The sequence below is a fragment of the Polypterus senegalus genome, chromosome 11 (genome assembly GCF_016835505.1).
Source record: "Polypterus senegalus isolate Bchr_013 chromosome 11, ASM1683550v1, whole genome shotgun sequence".
In the NCBI taxonomy this organism is placed as follows: Eukaryota; Metazoa; Chordata; class Cladistia; order Polypteriformes; family Polypteridae; genus Polypterus; species Polypterus senegalus.
The window spans coordinates 96,430,183-96,451,091 of NC_053164.1; the positions used below are offsets into that span (position 1 = coordinate 96,430,183).

General features: G+C 36.7%; 1 protein-coding gene across 2 annotated transcripts in view; it reads left to right on the top strand.

Annotated features, from left to right (window-relative positions):
• Positions 1-20,283, top strand: part of men1 (multiple endocrine neoplasia I) — a 63,363-nt gene extending 43,080 nt beyond the window's left edge. For both annotated transcript variants that reach the window (XM_039769321.1, XM_039769323.1), the window contains exons 5-10: positions 2,441-2,481; positions 7,015-7,102; positions 8,829-8,965; positions 13,799-13,940; positions 17,617-17,790; positions 18,805-20,283. In XM_039769321.1, the coding sequence (XP_039625255.1) occupies positions 2,441-2,481; positions 7,015-7,102; positions 8,829-8,965; positions 13,799-13,940; positions 17,617-17,790; positions 18,805-19,329 (1,107 nt within the window). In that variant the 3' untranslated portion in view covers positions 19,330-20,283. The remainder of the gene's footprint in view (positions 1-2,440; positions 2,482-7,014; positions 7,103-8,828; positions 8,966-13,798; positions 13,941-17,616; positions 17,791-18,804) is intronic.
• Positions 20,284-20,909: the final 626 nt, after the last annotated feature.

Consider the following 20,909-nt stretch of genomic DNA (forward strand, 5'->3'; position numbering starts at 1 on the left):
CTCTCTTGCTGGCTTACTGTTTTAGTTTTCAATTTTTGTGTTTGTAATCAGGAATAAGCTGATTTATAGAATGGTCAGAATTACCAAAGGGAGCATGGGTGAATGCATGACAAGCATCCTTAATAGCTGCATAGCAGTGATGTAGAATATTTCCATCTTTGGTAGGACGTTTTATTTGCTGTTGATAGTTAGTAAGGACCTGGTTAAAATCACATAAAATAATGATTTGTGGGTCCAGGTTGTCGTTTTCAATCTCAGTAATTATATCAGTGATTTGCCACTGCAGTTCATGAGCATTAGTGCGAATGCAAATGTAAACACTGGCTACAATTACCGAGGAAAACTTGAGTGATAAATAAAATGGCTTACAGTTCATAATAAGCAATTCTACGTCAGGAGAGCATGATTTAAAGAGAACTGTCATATCGTTGCACCAACCTTAATTAATGTAGAAACACATTCCTCCACCCATTGTTTTGTTGCAAAGTTTGATATCGTGGTCTGCTCAGTACAGCCTGAAGTTGGGCAAGTCCAATGCAGAGTCACAAATAGAGTCATTCTGCCATGTTTTTGTAAAGCACAGAAGAAAGTCCATTTTACTATGTATTAACAGCTGCAGTTTGTTAACTTTGTTTGCCAGCGACACACGTTAGACATAATCCAGGCAGTGGTTGCCTTTCCTTGCTTCTTGAAATACGCCAGTGCTTCTGCCTCCAGTCCAACACAGTCGGCCTACCTGTTTAGCTGCATGACCACCTATGATCAACAAAATTGTAAGATCCACAGATGTAGTTGGAATATCTGGAGTCACATCAGGTGGCACACTGCGACAGATTTTCAGAAGCTTTTCCTGTATATGACTTTGCATGGTGACGAAGAATTTAATACACAAAGACAGAACACCAAACTACTGTAGCTGTCATCCTATGTGCCATCTACCCTTCAATAATCCAAAAAACTATGAGAAAGAGACCTTTCAATTACCAACTCAGATAAGGAATGGAACTTACCTATACACAGAATATATTTTAGTTTTGTATATGCCAAGCATTCCCTAATTCAACTAAAAATCTTTCATTAATTATTTTTCTGTTGTTAAAGTTGCCTTAAATGTACACAGGGCAAATTCCAACCTGTACAGCATTGACCCTAGCTCCAGCATCACTAAATTGGAATTTGGGTTTGCCTTGGTGTCACAATCACTCCTAATACATCAACATAGATGTTTGGTTTATTCTCAGATGGGGTTAAAGTGCATAGGGATAGATTATAATGTCCTATACCATACTACTGGGACTAACACTTATCTTGCTTAACTGGAAGAATCCAAATCCACCTTTTATAACTTGCTGGGTAGGAGAATTCTGTTTTATCTCATATTAGAAAAAAAAATTCAAATTCTCTCTTAGAGGATTTGTCCAGTATTTTTAAAATCAGTGATTGACTCTCTTATTAATTGTTTTGTTATATTTAAAAAGTTAGTTTTTTTTGCTTGTCTCTCTTCTTTCCCTTTTTCCATTTACTGTTTTACTTTTACCATCTATTTTCTGTTTTTCTTTTCTTTTTCTTGTATTAATTTTGAAGTACAGTAAATGGTTGTATCTGCTATGTTATTAATATTTGTTTGATTGAGTAGTATGCCATTGTAATGTGTAAATTAAAAAAAAATGATGAAACTCTTATTTTTAAAGTATTTTTATGACCATATAATTTGCATTTGTCTCTTGCTGACAGAAAACTTAAATATACTATAACTTTAATATACTGTATTATTCATTTTTGTAGTTTTCAATAGACAATTTAGCTTTTATTGTTTTACCATTTTGTAACAAACATATCAGATTAATGTAAATGATAGCAATGAGAATAATTATATATGAAAAATAAAATCCTGTCACAGACAAGGAAAGGTATTGACAATTTTATATATTGTATATTATTAATTCTTGTCATTTTCACTGGTTGGTTTAGGTTATACTTGTTTACCAATTTGTAAGGTGCATTTTCATCGAACCAGAGGTTCATGATCTCTTGAGCCATAACACTCTTCTAAACTTCATCTTTAGCCTGGTACGAAGCAGGCTAAGAGATAATGCTTAGTTGCATCAGGTACCAAGTTTATCTTGCCACAGTCCTGTTTGGTGGAACAGAATCTGGCTGAAATAAGCCCAAACAGTGAGGCTTACTTGCAATGTGCACTTCAAGAAATAACCCATAAGATGTATGTCCATTCTTAGATTACATCTTTTAATGCTGTGAATTCTTAAAATTTAAATGTTGGAAAACTCAATTTAGTTTTCAAAGTGGGCTTTTTATTTTGACAATTTATTTCTTTTTATGGTGGTTGAGAATATTTTATTTTCATGTCATTTTATTATTCATTTTCTCACATGTGATTTCTCCTCCTTCCACCCCAACTGTTTCCATCCTCTTCATACAGCGACTGTTGTGGCTACTCTATGACCTTGGAGATCTTGACAAGTAAGTTTTTTTTTGCTAAAGGAATTAATTTTTATTCTCTTTTATTTCACTATATTTGTTCATTAATACATTCTCCATCCCTCTTATTGTAGTTCATCCTAACAACACTTGGGTGTGAGGCAGAAAGTGGCTCTGGACAGGGTAGCCAGTCCATCGCAGGATCTACTCACAAATACACACACCCTATTAAAGACCCTATTTAGAATTGCCTTTTAACCTAACCTGCAAACCTTTAGGGATTTAGGAGGAAAACCTAATAGAATGTGCATGCTCAATTTGGAGAATTATCTATCAGTAGGTATCAAATGACATATACTGATCTGTGAGGTAATAGTGGTGTATGCAACACCATCATACCACCAATTTCTTAATGGTTTTTGTTCATAAACAGCCATTGCATCCTTCTTCTTTCGGCTGCTCCCTTTAGGGGTTGCCCCAGCGGATCATCTTCTTCCATATCTTTCTATACTCTGCATTTTGTTCTGTTATACCCATCGCCTGCATGTCCTCTCTCTCACCACATCCATAAAACTTCTCTTAGGCCTTCCTCTTTTTCTCTTCCCTAGCAGCTCTATCCTTAGCATCCTTCTCCCAATATACTTATCATCTCTCCTCTGCATATGTCCACATCAATGCAATCTCGCCTCTCTGACTTTGTCTCCCAACCGTCCAACTTGAGCTGACCCTCTAATCTATTCATTTCTAATCCTATCCATCCTTGTCACACCCAATGCAAATCTTAACATCTTTAACTCTGCTACCTCCAGTTCTGTCTCCTGCTTTCTGGTCAGTGTCACCATCTCCAGCCCATATAACATAGCTGGTCTCACTACCATCCTGTAGACCTTCCCTGTCACTCTTGCTGATACCCGTCTGTCACAGATTACTCCTGACACTCTTCTCCCCCTATTCCACCCTGCCTGCACTCTCCTTTTCACCTCTCTCCCACAATCCCCATTACTCTGTACTGCTGATCCCAAGTATTTAATCTCATCCACCTTCACCATCTGTACTTCTTGCATCCTCATCATTCCACTGACCTCCCCCCTCATTTACACACATGTATTCTGTCTTGTTCCTACTTACCTTCATTCCTCTCCTCTGTAGAGCATATCTCCACCTCTCCAGGGTCTCCTCAACCTCCTCCCTGCTATCTACAGATCACAATGTCATCAGCAAACATCATAGTCCACGGGGACTCTTGTCTAATCTCGTCTGTCAACCTGTCCATCACCATTGCAAATAAGAAAGGGCTCAGTGCCGATCTCTGATATAATCCCACCTCCACCTTGAATGCATCCGTCACTCCTACCGCAGACCTCGCCACGGTCACACTTCCCTCGTACATATCCTGTACAACTCTTGCATACTTCTCTGCCACTCTCGACTTCCTCATACAATACAACACAACTCCTCTCGAGGCACCCTGTCATATGCTTTCTCCAAGTCCACAAAGACGCAATGCAACTCCTTCTGGCCTTCTCTATACTTCTCCATCAACACCCTCAGAGCAAACATCACATCTGTGGTGCTTTTTCTTGGCATGAAACCATACTGCTGCTCACAAATCATCGCCTCACTTCTTAACCTAGCTTACACTACTCTTTCCCATAACTTCATGATGTGGCTCATCAATTTTATCCCTCTGGAGTTACTGCAGTCCTGCACATCCCCCTTATTCTTAAATTTTGACACCAGTATACTACTTCTCCTGATTCACTATCTCCACATCATCCAACCTCTTCTCTCTCTCATTCTCTTCATCCATTAGCCTCTCAAAGTACTCTTTCCATCTGCTTAACACACTCTCCTCACTTGTATGTGTCCATCTTTATCATTTATTACCCTAACCTGCTGCACATCTTTCCCAGCTCTGTCCATCTGTCTAGCCAATCGGTACAGGTCCTTTTCTCCCTCCTTAGTGTCCAACCTCTCATACAACTCATCATACGCCTTTACTTTAGCTTTCGCCGCCTCTCTCTTCACCTTGCAACTTATCTCATTGTACTCTTGTCTACTTTCTGCATCTCTCTGACTATCCTATTTCTTCCTTGCCATCGTCTTCCTCTGTATACTCTCCTGTACTTCCCCATTCCACGAACAGGTTTCATTTTCCTCCTTCCTCTGTCCAGATGCCACACCATGCACTCTTCTTGCTGTCACCCTTACTACTTCTGCTGTAGTTTCCCAACCCCATTTCTCCTCCTATCCACACCATGATAGAACAATTTGAATCCACCTCCAATCCACCTGGCCTTACTCCCCTTCATGTAGTCTCTTGCATGCACAATATATCAACCTTCCCTCTCTCCATCATATTTTCTGACTTTTTCCCCTTACTAGTCATACTGCCAACATTCAAAGTTCCAACCCTCAGTTCCGGTGTCTTTACTTTCCTTCTCTCCTCCTGCCTCTGGACACGTCTCACCCCCCCTCCATTCTTCTCATTCTTCTTCTTCGACCAACAGTAGCCCAATTTCAGCCAGCACCCTGTTAGCTAACAGTACTGTTGGCGGTCGTTGTTAACCCGGGGCTCGGCCAATCCAGTATGGAAATTTATATTGTTGTCCGCATATTGATTTTGCAACATTTTTACACCGGATGCCTTTCTTGACGTAACCCTCCCCATTTTTCCAGGCTTGGGACCAGCACGAAGAAACACACTGGTTTGTGCATCCCCTGTGACTGGGTTAGCCACTGTATCCTAGAGTATTACTTTTATCATGGAGTTTCAGGCAAAAATAATTTACTCTCCTCAACATTCTGATGTCCAGTCTGAAATTCCACTGGCAAGCAGAATACTGTTGGACATTTACGTGTAGACACATCCTAGGCAACTATTTGCTTTGCTTGCTGAGGTAAAACAAGCTAGGCAACTATTTGCTTTGCTTTCCAAGGAAAATTTGATGCACCTACCTTTCTTCACCTAATTACCCTACTATAATTGCACCATCTTTACAGCTGTAAACTAAGTCTTCCAGCCTTTCAGTCTTCTTTCTTCTATTTTTTTTTTCCCTCATTGCTTTGTTTCTTGTACTTTAAAATAGTTCTTCTTAACCTCACTTGTTATGTTTGAGCATTTTCCATGCAGCAAATCTAGTTGGCCCTTTAGTACCTGATGCACATGTGACTATATAAAAGTTCAGTTTATGATCTGCTTGTTTTGTTAATCTGTGTGGAAATGGAATACAGTAATCCCTCGCTATATCGCGCTTCGACTTTCGCGGCTTCACTCTATCACGGATTTTAAATGTAAGCACATCTAAATATATATCACGGATTTTTCGCTGGTTCGCAGCTTTCTGTGGACAATGGGTTTTTTAATTTGTGGTACATGCTTCCTCAGTTTGTTTGCCCAGTTGATTTCATACAAGGGACGCTATTGGCGGATGGCTTAGAAGCTACCCAATCAGAGCATGTATTACATATTAACTAAAACTCCTCAATGATATAAGATATGCTTCCCGCGCGGTGCTTGATTGTTTGCTTCTCTCTATCTCTCACTCTCTCTGCCTGACGGAGGGGGTGTGAGCAGAGGGGCTGTTTGCACAGAGGCTGTTTGCCTAGAAGATACGGACGCTCCTCTACAAAATGCCGCTTTATCGGTGCTTCTGCATACTTAAAAGCACGTATTGATTTTTTGATTGTTTTCTTTTCTTAGTGAGCGCTCTCTCTGACATTCTCTGCTCCTGACGACGCTCCTTTGAAGAGAAGATATGTTTGCATTCTTTTAATTGTGAGAAAGAACTGCCATCTCAGTCTTGTCATGGAGCACAGTTTAAACTTTTGACTAAAGGGTGTTATTTCATGTGTAGAGGGCTCTAATAATGTTAACAGTGTGGGAGAGGGCTTAAAATATATAAAAATAACCACACAAACATATGGTTTCTACTTCTCGGATTTTCACCTATCGCGGGGGGGTCTGGAACGCAACCCCCGTGATCGAGGAGGGATTACTGTAGTGCATTTTTTTCCTTAAAATAGAAAAAACCTGGAAGATTCAGTCCTATTTTCACAGAGTATCATTTTAATGCAGTTTTTAAGTTTTCGTTGTTTCGTTGTTATTTTCGTTGTACATAAGAGTAGAACAAATTTATGACTTAGCTATTGAATGACCATGTTTTTTCTGAAATAATTATCAAGACTGACCTTTTAGTGTTGTTAAAAATTATTTTGGAGATATGATCACACTGTTAATGCATGTCCAGTTTTACTCCAGAATTTCTAAGGGGTTCCTCATGCAGCCCTACAGTGCTTGTGACTGTATCAGAGAAAGTGGAAACTTTTATACTGCAGAAACACTCATCCTACTCTCCTGAACATGAACCTTCTTAGAAATAATACATTCTTCTTCTTAAATTAAAAAAAGGCATTGTGAAGGATGATGTTTGTCTCTTTTTCAATATGTTTATAATCCTTCTGACTTTGGCTTCCTTTATAAAGACTGGGATATTTACCAGGATATTCTATTTGTAACCTTAGATTTATATAGGAAGATCAGACTTCTTATAAATCTGTAGAATTTGATTACAGGTATCCAATGGCATTAGGTTCATTGGCAGATCTGGAAGATTTGGATCCAATACCCGGGAGACCTAGTCCTCTGTTCATCCATGAAAAGGTAAATATCTTAATTTTTTCAAAGATTTTCTAAAGTGAGCAATGATCAATTTGAAATATTTTTTGGATGAGCTTACTATGCTGACCCCATTATTAGTTGTATTACATCAGTTAATTTTTGTGATTCTTTCATGATATCATACTTAACAGGTACCTTGTGACAGCACCTTTTGTTACATTTGTACTATACATTTTAATTCACAATGTCTTTACTCTTTAAGAGAGACCTAAAATTTAAGACTAATATTACACAGAAAAAGGAGTTTTAGAAATAATATGCAAATTTTCATCATTGCTCCATATATTTTAAGTGGAAAAAATTATAGTTAAGAATATGATTATCTAGAGGTAGGAAGAAACATTTTTTGCCTTTTGCTTTAAACATACATTCAAATAAACATAACTAGCCATCCCGCAGCGTACTATACGCCGCATAATCAGGCCGGTTTTTTAATAATTTTTAAGCACAGGGAGAAAATGTAACATTTGCAAATTCGGTAATGTAATAAATCAGCAAGAAAAGCAACATTGTAACAATGCACGGAACGAACCAACACACAATCGTCCGTGCGGCGTAGCGAGGTGGGGTGTGTACAAAGTGCAGGAGCATCTAAGAAAACGCATGTTTGTCGCGGATGCGAATTGTTGTATGTAGCATGTACAACACTTTGCTATGCTGCACGCGGTCGTGCATCGTAACCGAAAACTTGTTTTTTAAAGACTGCTCACTTCATTGTGTTTTAACCTCAGTTGTAAAGGAATGTTTTAATGATCCCATGGGATACCCCTCGCAAACAGTTTTACACGCTGCATATGGCGATTCACCTCCGCGAGAAACATGCCTCTATGAACAGTCAACGTAGCTCGGAGGTACATGACATTAACCTGACCTGCACTGCATGTGGCCTCTACAACAGACGAACATAAATGACGCCATTTTTTCTGTGTCGTCGCGTCCGAGTTGGTGGGCGTGGCCCTGCGAGTCGTCGTCGTATCTAATGGTCTTGGAGCTGGTGGCCGTGGCTCCTTCCTGTATGCGCCATAGGTGTCTCACTTGTCGGCGGCTTAGTGAATCCACGCCGCTTTTCATGGTTGTCTTGCCTTAGTGAATTATATATATAGATTCTGTGACAATATATCTATTTTCAAAGCAACACTGTATTACCCCTTAAAGAGTAAACCATGTTTGTCACAGCAATTTATTTCAATTATACAGTACATTTTTTGGAAAGGAAGATATTCCTTTAATTCATGAATAATATAAAACAGAGTTTTATTTATGTGTTAAGTGACAGCTGTTTTCAAAAACATTTTAGTATTCTTGAATTTCATATTATTTTGATCAAAATAGTAGATATCTTACTTTTTTTTTTAGCAGGCCTGGACTCATCTTGGAGTCCAAGATGAGGGAAAAAAATCTTAGTTTTATTTGATTTCCGTAGAGTAATGTTAAGGGCATGCTACTGAGAACAATATTAGATATTTCATTACTATCAAAAGGACTTTTACACTGTACATACAATCTATGTGGTAGACAGCTAGATCGGATAGTAGGCAGAGCAAGATTGCAGTCTGGAGGTTATCTTCCTTGATTTGGACCCTACAAATTTGGTAAAATGGTCACATTTACCTTCTTGAAACCTGTTATTAATCTTGTACTACAGTTGTACTTATTTACAAGTTTGTTACATTTTTGTTTGATTTATTAATTTTTCTTTTTTCCGAAGGCCATTCAGTCTGCTAAAAAGTATTACAGCAATGAACACATCTACCCTTTCATGTACCTTGCTGGCTACCATTACAGGCATAAGAATGTCAGAGAAGCCCTGGGTGCCTGGGCTGAGGCTGCGATGGTTATGCAGGAGTGAGTTAAAATTTTTATCTTGCTTAATTTAACCCTCTGTATAATGTCAACTTGTGTTGTGAAATTTACAGTAAAGCAACATTCTTTTGAGCAGTTAATTCTACAGTCCCTGATAAAAGTTTTGTCGCTTGTGTACAAATTGACCTAAAGTGCCGCTAAAATATATTTCTAATCAAGATTTTGTTACAAGAAATGGGTCATTTTAATCCCATCAGCTTTTGTAATAATGTTTTCAGTGCAAAACGAAACTGACAAAAAGTATTCTAATATTCACAGCTTGGTAAAGCCCATTGAGTCAATTTTTAGCAAGACATAAGTGTTGTTGCCTTGTCATATGAGCTTCACCTGTGACTAATAATGGATCAATTAGGTCTCAGGTGTGTATAAAAAGAACCCCAGTACACTAGACCTTCACATCAACTGCAACTAGACCTCTGCAAACATTCCAAAGATTCACCCTGAGACTAAAGTGTTGATTATCAAGAGGCTGAAGACCAAATCCACTGCTGATGTTGCAAACACCTTCAATGTGTCTCAGTGTCAAGTTCAGAGGATAAAAAAAAAGATTTGAAGAGACTGGAGACGTTTTTGACAAGCCCAGGTCAGGAAGACCCCGCAAGAGAACTGCTCTAGAGGACCGTTTGTTGGCTCGAAAATCCAAGGCCAGCCCATTTTCCACTGCAGCAGAGCTCCACAAGACCTGGTCACCTGAAGTCCCTGTGTCAACCAGAACAGTTTGTCGGATTCTATCTCGAAATGGCCTCCATGGTTGAATCAGTGCCCATAAGCCAGCACTAAACAAAAGACAATTGAAAAACCGTGTGGCATTTGCCAAGGCACACAGCCTGCTAAAAGGATGGACGCTGGAAAAGTGGCAGAAGGTGGATTTTTCAGATGAATCTTCTGTTGAATTACACCACAGTCACCGCAAATATTGCAGGAGACCTACTGGAACCCGCATGGAGCCAAGATTTACCCAGAAAACAGTGAAGTTTGGTGGAGGCAAAATCATGGTCTGGGGTTACATCCAGTATGGGGGATGCGAGGGATCTGCAGGGTGGAAGGCAACATCAATAGTCTAAAATCCAAGAAATCTTAGCTACCTCTTGTATTCCCAACCATAAAAAAGGCCAAATTCTGCAGCAGGATGGTGCTCCATCGCATACTTCCATCTCCACATCAAAGTTCCTTAAAGCGAAGAAGATCAAGATGCTCCAGGATTGGCCAGCCCAGTCACCAGACATGAACATCATTGAGCATATGTGGGGTAGGATGAAAGAGGAAGCATGGAAGACGAAACCTAAGAATATTGGTGAACTCTGGGAGGGATGCAAGACTGTTTTCTTTGCTATTCCTGATGACTTCATCAATAAATTGTATGAATCCTTGCCAAACCGCATGGATGCTGTCCTTCAAGTTCATGGAAGTCATACAAGATATTAAATTTGGATCTCGCAGCACCACTACTTAATTTGCTGACATATTATTGGATTTGCAGTAAAGTTGTTCATTTTCTGTATAGGCGACAAAACTTTTGTCTTGCCCAAATTTGACCTTTCTGTCTTGATTAAATGATAAATCTTTTTTCAGTGAAACTAATTTATTTCAGTGCATTAAACATCATTTGGGAGGGCTTTTTCATATGAGCTATTTCTAACACCAGTGACATCAATGATGACACAGACACAGCTAAATGTTCCAAACTCTAGGGGAACTGTAACAACCACTGTCTTGATGCATTAATTAAAGTTACATCTACAATGAATGAATGTATCTAGAATTAAGTAGCAAACCAACAGCAATAATATAAAAACAGAAAAATATAGATGATACTAAATGGATGGTCATGTACAGTCCCTGGTCATGCTGGGTGGTCCTTGGGGAAACTAGAATGGTGCTATGTGAATAAAATGTATTAGTATTATTATTATTTATTTAGCATAAATTGTAAAGTGTTAAAACCATGTGTTCTGCTTATATTTAAGTCTCTTGTTCACAGAGTGGACAACTGAAGTAATTTTCTAGCAGGCCCATTGAATTCCCTCTGCCATGACTGGTGCAACCTCATGGGTTTGTCTTCTCAGAAGATGAGCGAACCTTGTTCATGAATTCCCTCTGCCATGACTGGAGCAGCCTCATGGGTTTGTCTTCTCAGAAGATGAGCGAACGTTGTTCTTCTCCTTTGGTCTCCTTTATTATCCCACTTATGAGGCATAATCGGAGGAGGTGGTTCTTTCATCTACTGTTAGACTTTTGTGGCTAGTTTGGCACCCCAGCATTCCAGGTTAACTTACCTGAGCCTATTTTGAGTTCCCATCTAAAAAAGAACCAAAAAAGATCTGAGGAATCCCGATTTCTCAAATCACTTGTTAGTAGTTCCCTTGTGCTGCCAATATGTTTTCAGGTGACTGAATTATGATGTGACATTAATAACAAGGCAGCTAGAGTTGGATTTAGAACAATGCTGGAAGTATCTTTGGTATATCTTTTTGCTGAATTGCTAAAGCAGTCACCTTCAGAGAAACAGAAGAAACAGAAGCATACAGATTCTGCTTATGTAGTGTTTATCTTGTAGGTAGTATAGAAGAATACAGAGATTTCTAAACGAATTTGAATCCTGTAAAACCATCTCTTAAGTGCGATATGTGAATTGTTATGGTTTGATTAAATAACAACTAATGTTTTACACTGTAACTGTTTTGAATTTCAATCATTTAATAAATTTGCCAAGGAAAGCTTTTGAATGTACAATTTCCAACAACCAAAAATGTAAATACTGGGAACTAGCCAATGCAATAAGCAACTATACTTAAAAATACAATTCAGGATATTTACAGTTAAATAATTACAAATCTTCCAAAAACTCTGATAATCATATCTGTGAACCTTCATTGCCCTCAGGAAAATCAAATTATATTTTAATACCTCCAATAATGGCATATAGTTTACGTTGTGCTACTGATGTGTACTAGGAACTAATGGATCAAGAGCAGTTGGAAAATGCATACGATACTTGGAATGGCTTGTATCAAAGAAAGTTGTTTTATATAAATATAAGACATATTTGAAAGTAATAGTAAATGTTTGATTACTTTGTTCCCATTGAAAGACTTCATAAAAAATATGTCACTCTTGGTTATGCTTGTTTTACATAGCATTTTTGACAAAGCAGTAAAGAGCTCAGAGCATTAGTGTTCAAATGTGTTTCTGTTACCCACTTGACTTAATGCAGAAGCATCTTATAGCAAGTTTTCTTTTTTCTCACCATAAAATGCTATCATTATTTTTGATGCCTTATCCATATGTGTAAAAAAAGTAGTGTTTGACAGTTTGGCCTAGGGGGGGGGAATGCTTTTTGGGCATCTTTAATTGGTTTTATATCAGATAAAATAAATATAGCAGTCTAACATGTGAAAAATACTGCATATATCCTGGCAAGGTTGCCATTTTGACCAACTTAACTTTCAATGGGCTTGGAAGGGATAATAAACATTGTTATCACCAGTAAAAGCCAAGTATCACACTGTTTAATTACACCATAATTATGAGCACTAACCTGCACTTAAATATGTTTCATAATGCCAAGGGAAAAGGAGGATGAATATTTTTACTGCCAGATTGCTTATGCTGAGTGCTACCTTATTAGGTACTAATGTCCTGACATTTTGTAAAAGAATGGACTCCACACATTGTCAACATTGTGAGTGTTATCCTGCTGTAAAATCACAGTTAAACTTGGATACATTGATGCCATGAAGGGATGTCCCTGTTTGGCCACCATGTTATGATGTTCCTAATACATTTAAAACTGTTTTGCATTTATCAAGGGACCTTGTATTTACCATTATTATCTGTAATGCGGTTGGACTGATCCATGTCATCATTGCATTTTTTTTTTTTTTTTTTTACACACCCCATATCCTATCATCATCACATCAACAATATAATGTACAAGTGGGAAAAAAACTATTTTAGTTTTAAAAGAACAAAAAAGAAATATTAAAAGCTATTATTAGAAATGAAAGATTATCTTCTTTGCATGTGTTCTTGATCCACTTCATCTTCTTCTTGACCATCTTTTTACTTCTAAAATAGGGACAGAACATCACTGTGTAATTATAGTGGGAATGTTTTCAAAGTAAAACTTAAAACATCTATTCTGTAATTTCTATAAAAAGTGTTAATACTGTATGACCAAAATGCAAATTATGATTGTGGGATATTTAAAATAGATAAAAATAACATTTACGTACTATAATTAAGATTTCGGTGAGTAATTTACAATATACCCACAAAAGATTGTGTACCTTTTTGGAGGATTTAAATGTACAAAATAGTCATGGAAGTTGATATAAAAAAAGCAATCCTTGTTGCAAGGTGGGAAAAGTTACATGGATGGAAACTGACATATAAAGACTGTTACTGCAGTTTGAGAACTCTCTGGCTTCAATACATACACAGCACAGCATAATTGCTGCTGGTAATATTGCTTAGATATGCAGTGATTTATGGGCAAATAGTAAGTACATCAGAAGCGAAAATTTCCTTGTATGAAGAAAAATTTGAAGAGTAGTTTCTGAATGAAAAATCCACATGTTAATTGCTTCTCCCTTTAGGAAAGGTATCTTTTTCACTACTGTAGCTTGATCATTCTTTTTTTCTAGTTTTGGATTTATTTTCCTACATAGCACCAACTCATTGCAGTTTACTGATTGCAAAAAATAAACTGATTTTCATATTATTATTATCATTATAATTACTATTACTTGATTAAGGCACATATATTTATTTTGCCTATTTACTGTTTATGTATTTTACCACTTTCTTTTGCAGTTACAATTACTTCAGGGAAGATGAGGAGATTTATAAAGAGTTCTTTGATATTGCCAATGATGTCATTCCTACCCTGCTGAAGGAGACAGCAGGCACCTTAGAGACCTCAGATGAAAAAAGTGGCACTGGAAAAGGGATTCAGGTACAGTAACACTCAATGCTTGTGTGTGTGTGTGTTTTTTTTTTTTTTTTTTTTTTTTTTTCTCCTTTCGCTTGATTCATGTTATTTCAATTAACTTTTGTTTTTATAAATAATAGAGAGACCTTGCCAAGAGATTTTTTCAAGTCTGCGAGACAAGACTATTGCCAAGGGATTTTTTCAAGTCCCGCCCACCTCGTAATCATTTACGGTTAACAGACCACACCCACAGTCCTCTCACTTCTCATTCGTGTAAATGCTTTTGTCAGAACAGTTCCTGCGCTCTTATAAATTTTTACATTTTCCTCACTTTAAGTTCCCAGTTGAAGACTTACTGTATTATGTCCAAATCTTATTCAAGAATTTCATCCCGAAGGGTTATCAACCGAAGAAATGAGTACACAGGGAATCCTAGCATCGAGATATGATGAGGTCAAAACGAATTAACGCAAAAATTGTCGATGGGTTACATGGCAAATTAGTTAAATGTGTATCAGTAGACTACGCTGAAACAGTTGGTGGTGATGGTGCAGAAGATAAAAACATCAACTTACAATATCCCGTAGAATATCTACAACTGTTAACACCGTTCGGTCTTCCACCGTCCGAATTACTGTTGAAAGAAGAATGTATCGCAGTGTTATTGTATGTAAAATTTTAACAGGCAACAAGAAAGGTACTGTAGTACATCTTACGTGGATAACATTAGACACTAAAGGAGATCTTGATATGCCATTCGTATTAAAACGTTTACAGTTTCCTGTTAGTATAGCTTTTGCTATGACAATTAACAAATCACAGGGACAAACATTCGAACAAGTCGGTTTATTTATTAGAGAGAAAGAAATGATATTCACTCACGGGCAGTTATACGTTGCGTTGTCACGATGTAACTCCAAACATGGAATCAAAATTCAATGCGATATTGATGAAAAGTTAATTCAAAATATTGTTTTTACTAAAGTTTTACAGTAAAAGTGTACATTTAAAAAGTATTTGCGTGTTAATTTCAAAACCAAACAGAAGGAAAACTTATAACGCAACAAATACCTCTAACGTAATATGAAACCTAATTTTCAATTTATTACGTTTTACTATTTTTACTATGGTTAATTGCTCACTGTAGTATAAAATTGTTATTGTACATCTGCTTTCCCCATACGTGAGCGGCAGAACTGTGAAGTGGCTGGCGTGTAGCAACCGCCCGGGGGTTGGCGAGCGAAGCGAGCAGGGAGCAGAAGCCCCTAGTAAATAAAATAATTCAGACACAGTGTTTTTATCCAGTATTAAGAATGTTCACTGGTAGCGCCCAAATTAATTCTTTGACTGTGGGGAGCTTAATTTTGTTTTAATAAAGTTTTTTGTTTAAAATGACTATTAAATAGTAAAGTGACAATAATCTGCATTCATTATCATCAAACATAAAAATAACCAGAAACGATTGCACTCCATATATACAAAATAATGAAAAGACAAAAATAATTTTCAAGAATTATCACCCTGTGTTTCATGCCTCTACATTGAATGTAACGGTCTCCACATAGACAGCTCCATAAATCTGTAATAAATTATAAAAATTCTCTTTTTCCTCAAAAGAATAAATGATGTTCTTGGTGACTTAGGTACAATGAATTATAGAAGGGGATGTTTATTTCAGATTAAATTTATTTTTTATATAAACTGCTTGAAATAAACAGGAATGGCAAATGAATGAGGGTACAATGCATTGCAAATTATATTCAGCCCCCAGAACTATTTTCACCCTCATATTCTAAACTTCTTATATAGTAAACATTCAACATTTCACTAAAATGGAAAAATCAAAATTTTGAGATTTTAAAAAAGTATTCATATCCCTTGGAAATCTAAGACTACTTTTGTTCAGATGCACTGTATTCGCCTTACCGATTCGCCCAATTTGTCAATGGTGTCCACCTGTGTAGGGAATGGGTGGATCATCTGTTCTGAGTTTATTGATGATGACAAATACTCCCTCCCTCTCTGAGGTCTTACAGTGTGGTAGAGATTTTCCTCAAAATGAACAAAAATGAGGACAAAAGAGCATTCAAAACAAGTCAAGAATATGATTATGGAGAAATATAAGAGGAAAGGTACAAATGATCTGAAAGGTACTAAACATACCTTAGAGCTCAATGCATTCCATCATGTGGAAATGGGAATAACATAAAACTACAGCTACACTGTCTAGGTCAGGCCGCTTCTCTAAATGTAGATACAAATAAAGAACACTTGGCATCACAGTAGTCTCCCTGATAAATGTAAGTCTGAGTTTGTGGTGGAAATCGGTGACTGTGATTCAATGATCTCCAAAGTATTGTACAAAAAGGGGCATTATGGAAGAGTGGCAAGGAAGAATTCCTTGCTTTGGAACACATCTTTGCCCATAAGGAATTTGCAAAACGTTACTTGGAAGATACTGCTAGTGGTACAGTACGTGAGGCATAAATCTAACACTGCACTTCAGGTAACGCAGGAACTGGCAGTTTATTGAAGATGAGTGCTGCGTAATTTAGGTGTACCATGGAAAAAAACCCGCTCACCTGTACCAGAAAGCTTAAACTGAGGAAAGTTTGTCTTTCTTCAGGAGATTGACCCAGAACTGCCAGAGCAGGAAGGAAGCATCTTTAAAAAGTAGAAAATCAAGATCTTTTAAAGGTCAATTAGAGTCCTGACTTTCACCACATTCAATATCTGTGGTGAAACCTAAAAATTGCAGTCCACCACGACTCCCTGATATAATTTCAGTAACTTTATAACAATGAATGGGCAAGTTGTGCTGTGTGCAAAAATAAAATTAAAAATCTTATCAAACAAAACTACTCTCTGTAATAGCTGAGAGAGTTGGTTTAACCAAGTACTGAACAGGGAGACGAATACTTACAAATTGCTGACATTTAAGCTTTTGGAATTTAATTTTTAATGCTTTATAATTTTCTTTTACTTTAGGGCAGCACTGTAAAAATAATATTTAAATTATAAGTTAAGAATCCCCACTTAAATTGATCAAAATCCCAGACTGTGCTGATGTAAAAACAGGGTTGGGAGCTAAATACATTTTCAAGGTGTTGTAGGTGGCTTTCTGTGTTTATCTGTGACCTGTTGTACTAATATTGACATCATGTCATTTTCATTTCACAGAGGCCTACCTGTAGTTGGTGTTAAATTTGGATAGCAATGATAGTGTATGCTTTCAGATGACAAATCACCAGTCAACATCAGTTAGCTTTGGTCATATGTTTTTTTAAATACTGAAAGTCCAGCAATCCATTATGAAATCCACTAAATCCAGCTCAAAGTTGTGGGTGCAGGAGCCATTTCTGTTAGTATTTGCAATGTGAGAAGCATAGCCATAGGTAAGTTTGCCTGTTCATCACAGTGCACACTAAAACACGTACAACCCCACATTAATGGAGCCAATTTAGAATCATCAATTAACTTAACATGCAGATTTCTATTTTTGGTGAGAAAGATCAAAGTACCTGGGGAAAAACACACAGAGACACAGCCATGTAACCTCTATTAACAGACAATGCCTGTTTGGAAATCAAACCAGGATTCTCTCTACTCATGCTTGCAGGTCTGTGTTAATCTAGAATTGTTTTAAAATATGCACTTTTGCAGGTAAGGCAAATTTTAAATATTATTTTGTCTGTTGTAGGAATCTGTGCAACAGTCAGAGTCCCGTTCTGCTTTGCAAGATCCAGAATGTTTTGCACACCTGCTTCGTTTTTATGATGGGATCTGCAAGTGGGAAGAAGGAAGTCCAACACCAGTGTTACACGTAGGCTGGGCAACATTTCTTGTGCAGTCTCTAAGTCGTTTTGATGGTCAAGTAAGTAAAGATCAGTCTTGCTAGATACAGCTTGGGATATTTCATCACTTTCATAATTATAGGGTAAAAAGCAGCTCACAAAATATACCTAACCACTAAATGAATAACTTTTTACAGGAAGATTAAGAATTAAATGCACTCATTATATTTGACTATTTTAAATTATCAGATCACTATAAGGTTTTCTAATTATGTGAAATGAAAATGCTCTAAAGCAATATGTTATGTTGTGTCTGTTGTATTTATTCTAGTAATATTTAATGTGATTATTAAATGTTGTTTTTCTATTGTATTTATGTGAATAATTTTATTCTGTCACTCCTAAGTAAGTAATTAATAAACAAACACTCTGCATATGAAAAGGAAACCTGTAGAAATAAGAGACTCTGCTTAGGAGACACAGGCTCCATGCTTGTTATAGGATGCATGGTAGCCGATGAGGATGTTTAACTCTTGTTTATTGGCACATTTCATTGATATTGGAGTGTTTTGCCAAAGGAGAATTCCCTAAGTGGACTTGTTTATGTAAACAGGGTTTTTTTTTCACAGGCAAGGTTTCTGCCTACGCTGGGTTACTCTACTTATCCTGTGTGTATGTAAATGCACTCCATGACACTTTCAATGAAGAGCAGGCTAACTTTATGCATTGTATCTTACAGTGAAACCAATGCTTTTTAATTACTCTGACATTTTATGTTTTTACATGTGATAATGCATATGTTTAATTTCAGTTTTGAACAACTGTTAAGGCATGGTCAATACACATTTCTTAGAAGATTCCACATAATGGGGAACATATGGAGAGATAGCACAGTTATCCATTTCTCAGCAGTATTGTTTTCATTTTCTTACTGAAATAAAAATTGAATTAATTAGTTTATAATAAATGAAGGACAATAAAAACATAAACTGTTTCTAGAGCCTCTTCTTTATTTCCTAAATGACAAACCATAAGAATTACAGGAAAATAGCTTGCATCTCCATATCTCATTTTGCACTTTGTTTAAATTACAGGTGCGTCAGAAAGTATCCATCATTACCAAAGACACTGAACCACCAGATGAAGATGACCAATCAAGTGAGGACCAACGAGAGGCACGGCGGCGAGGACCTCGCCGTGAATCAAAACCAGAGGAACCACCAGTTGTCCCAGCTAAGAAGTCAGCTCCTGAAAAACCAGTAGAGCAAATGGTACCACATCCTAAACGTCGGACTTCAACATCTTTGCGTGGAATTGAACGTGAAAAAGAGAAAGAAAGGGAAGGTCATAAAGAAAAGGAAAGCAAATTGGCTTTACCTAACACTTCCTCATCTCCAGTCTCATGTATTACCACACCCAATATTACTGGACCAGTAGTCATTTTCCATAGTGAAAAGATGAAAGGAATGAAAGAGTTGCTATCTGCAAGTAAGATCAATTCAAGTGCCATCAAACTTCAGCTTACAGCTCAGTCTCAAGTCCAAATGAAAAGACAAAAGGTTACGCCTACTAGTGATTACACACTGTCATTCATGAAACGTCAGCGAAAGTCTCTTTGATCTACTTAAAACCTTAGCATGATGATGTTCATCAGAAGAGCCCTCTTTACATTTTTACACCTGTAAATCTGCACGGCTTTGACACACTACCTGTTTTTAGGATACATAGGATCACTTGCATGGAATATCAAAACTGTTCTTTTATCTTTGTACTTGTGAATGTTACTGGAATTCCTTTAGATATAGTTCATCTGTAGGGAAGGAAGAAGAATAAAGTGAATTGCAATGCTAAATGTGGGCCCTTTTTAAGTTGGAAATATTTAAATGTGAAAACTAAGGTTTGTACATCTTGCATTTGTTTTTCATGATCAACATAAAAATGCTAGCCCAACTGTTTTTATAATGATTTGCCATTATATTTTTAACAATACCAAACAAATTGAGGGAAAATGTTAATAAATTTCAACATTTAAGATTTTAATGTATTATATTTAGAATAAATATTTTACCATAATATCCTTTGTCAACTTTTAATGCATAAATGTCAAGCTCAGTGCCAAAAATGGTAATGTAGTTGTCTCGCACAGGACCTTGCCATTCATTTGAACTGTTAAAACTATATGACTTAAATATGTCAGAAGATTTTAGAAAGAACAAGCACATTAGAATACACTTCTGCAAACTTCTTAAACAATGTATACAGTACTTTTTGTTTCAGTTATATACATTAGCATGTTACAGCAATTTTGGTTTAAAATGTACAGTTTTTAGAGCAATTAGTTCAGTGTGGCTTTTTTCCAGTTGTTACGAATGAAATAAGATGGTATAACACACACACAAGTAAATTTAATTGATCAGTCTCTGATAATTGTAGTCTTCTTGACTATTCCTAATTTATGCAGAATTAAAAACAAGGCAATATTCTGTGTTTAGAAAACTGGTTATTAAAACAAATATACAGTAGATAGATACTTTATTAATCCCAAGGGGAAATTCACATAATCCAGCAGCAGTATACTGATACAAAGAAACAATATTAAATTAAATAGTAATAAAAATGAAAAGAATTAAAATAAAATTAATGTTCGTCATTTACTCCCCGGGTGGAATTGAAGAGTCGCATAGTGTGGGGGAGGAACAATCTCCTCAGTCTGTCAGTGGAACAGGACAGTGACAAAAGTCTGTCACTGAAGCTACTCCTCTGCCTGGAGATGATCCTGTTATAGAATATATCTAAAATGTGATATTCTGTATTGGTTAAAATTGCACAAATGTACACTTACTCCATTCCATGCTTACTTAGTTTAGTATAAATAGGTATTTAATGCTTATACACCAAGTAATTAAGACAAACATCTAATTAACTATTCTGACAGCATTCAAATTAAGCTTGGCTTTCATGTGAAGTTTAGTTATTCTATGAGGTTTGAAAATAAAATTAATTGGTACCACATGAAAGCAACCAAAAGTACAACTGGGGAGCTACAGTAACTTCTTACAGTGCATATAAAGGTCAGGATATTTTTAAAAAATAATTTTACTGATTTTACACAGAATAATCATATTGCTTGTCAATGTAGTACAGAGTACTATATCTGATTCAACACAGACCACATAACCCATTACTTAACCATGGAGAT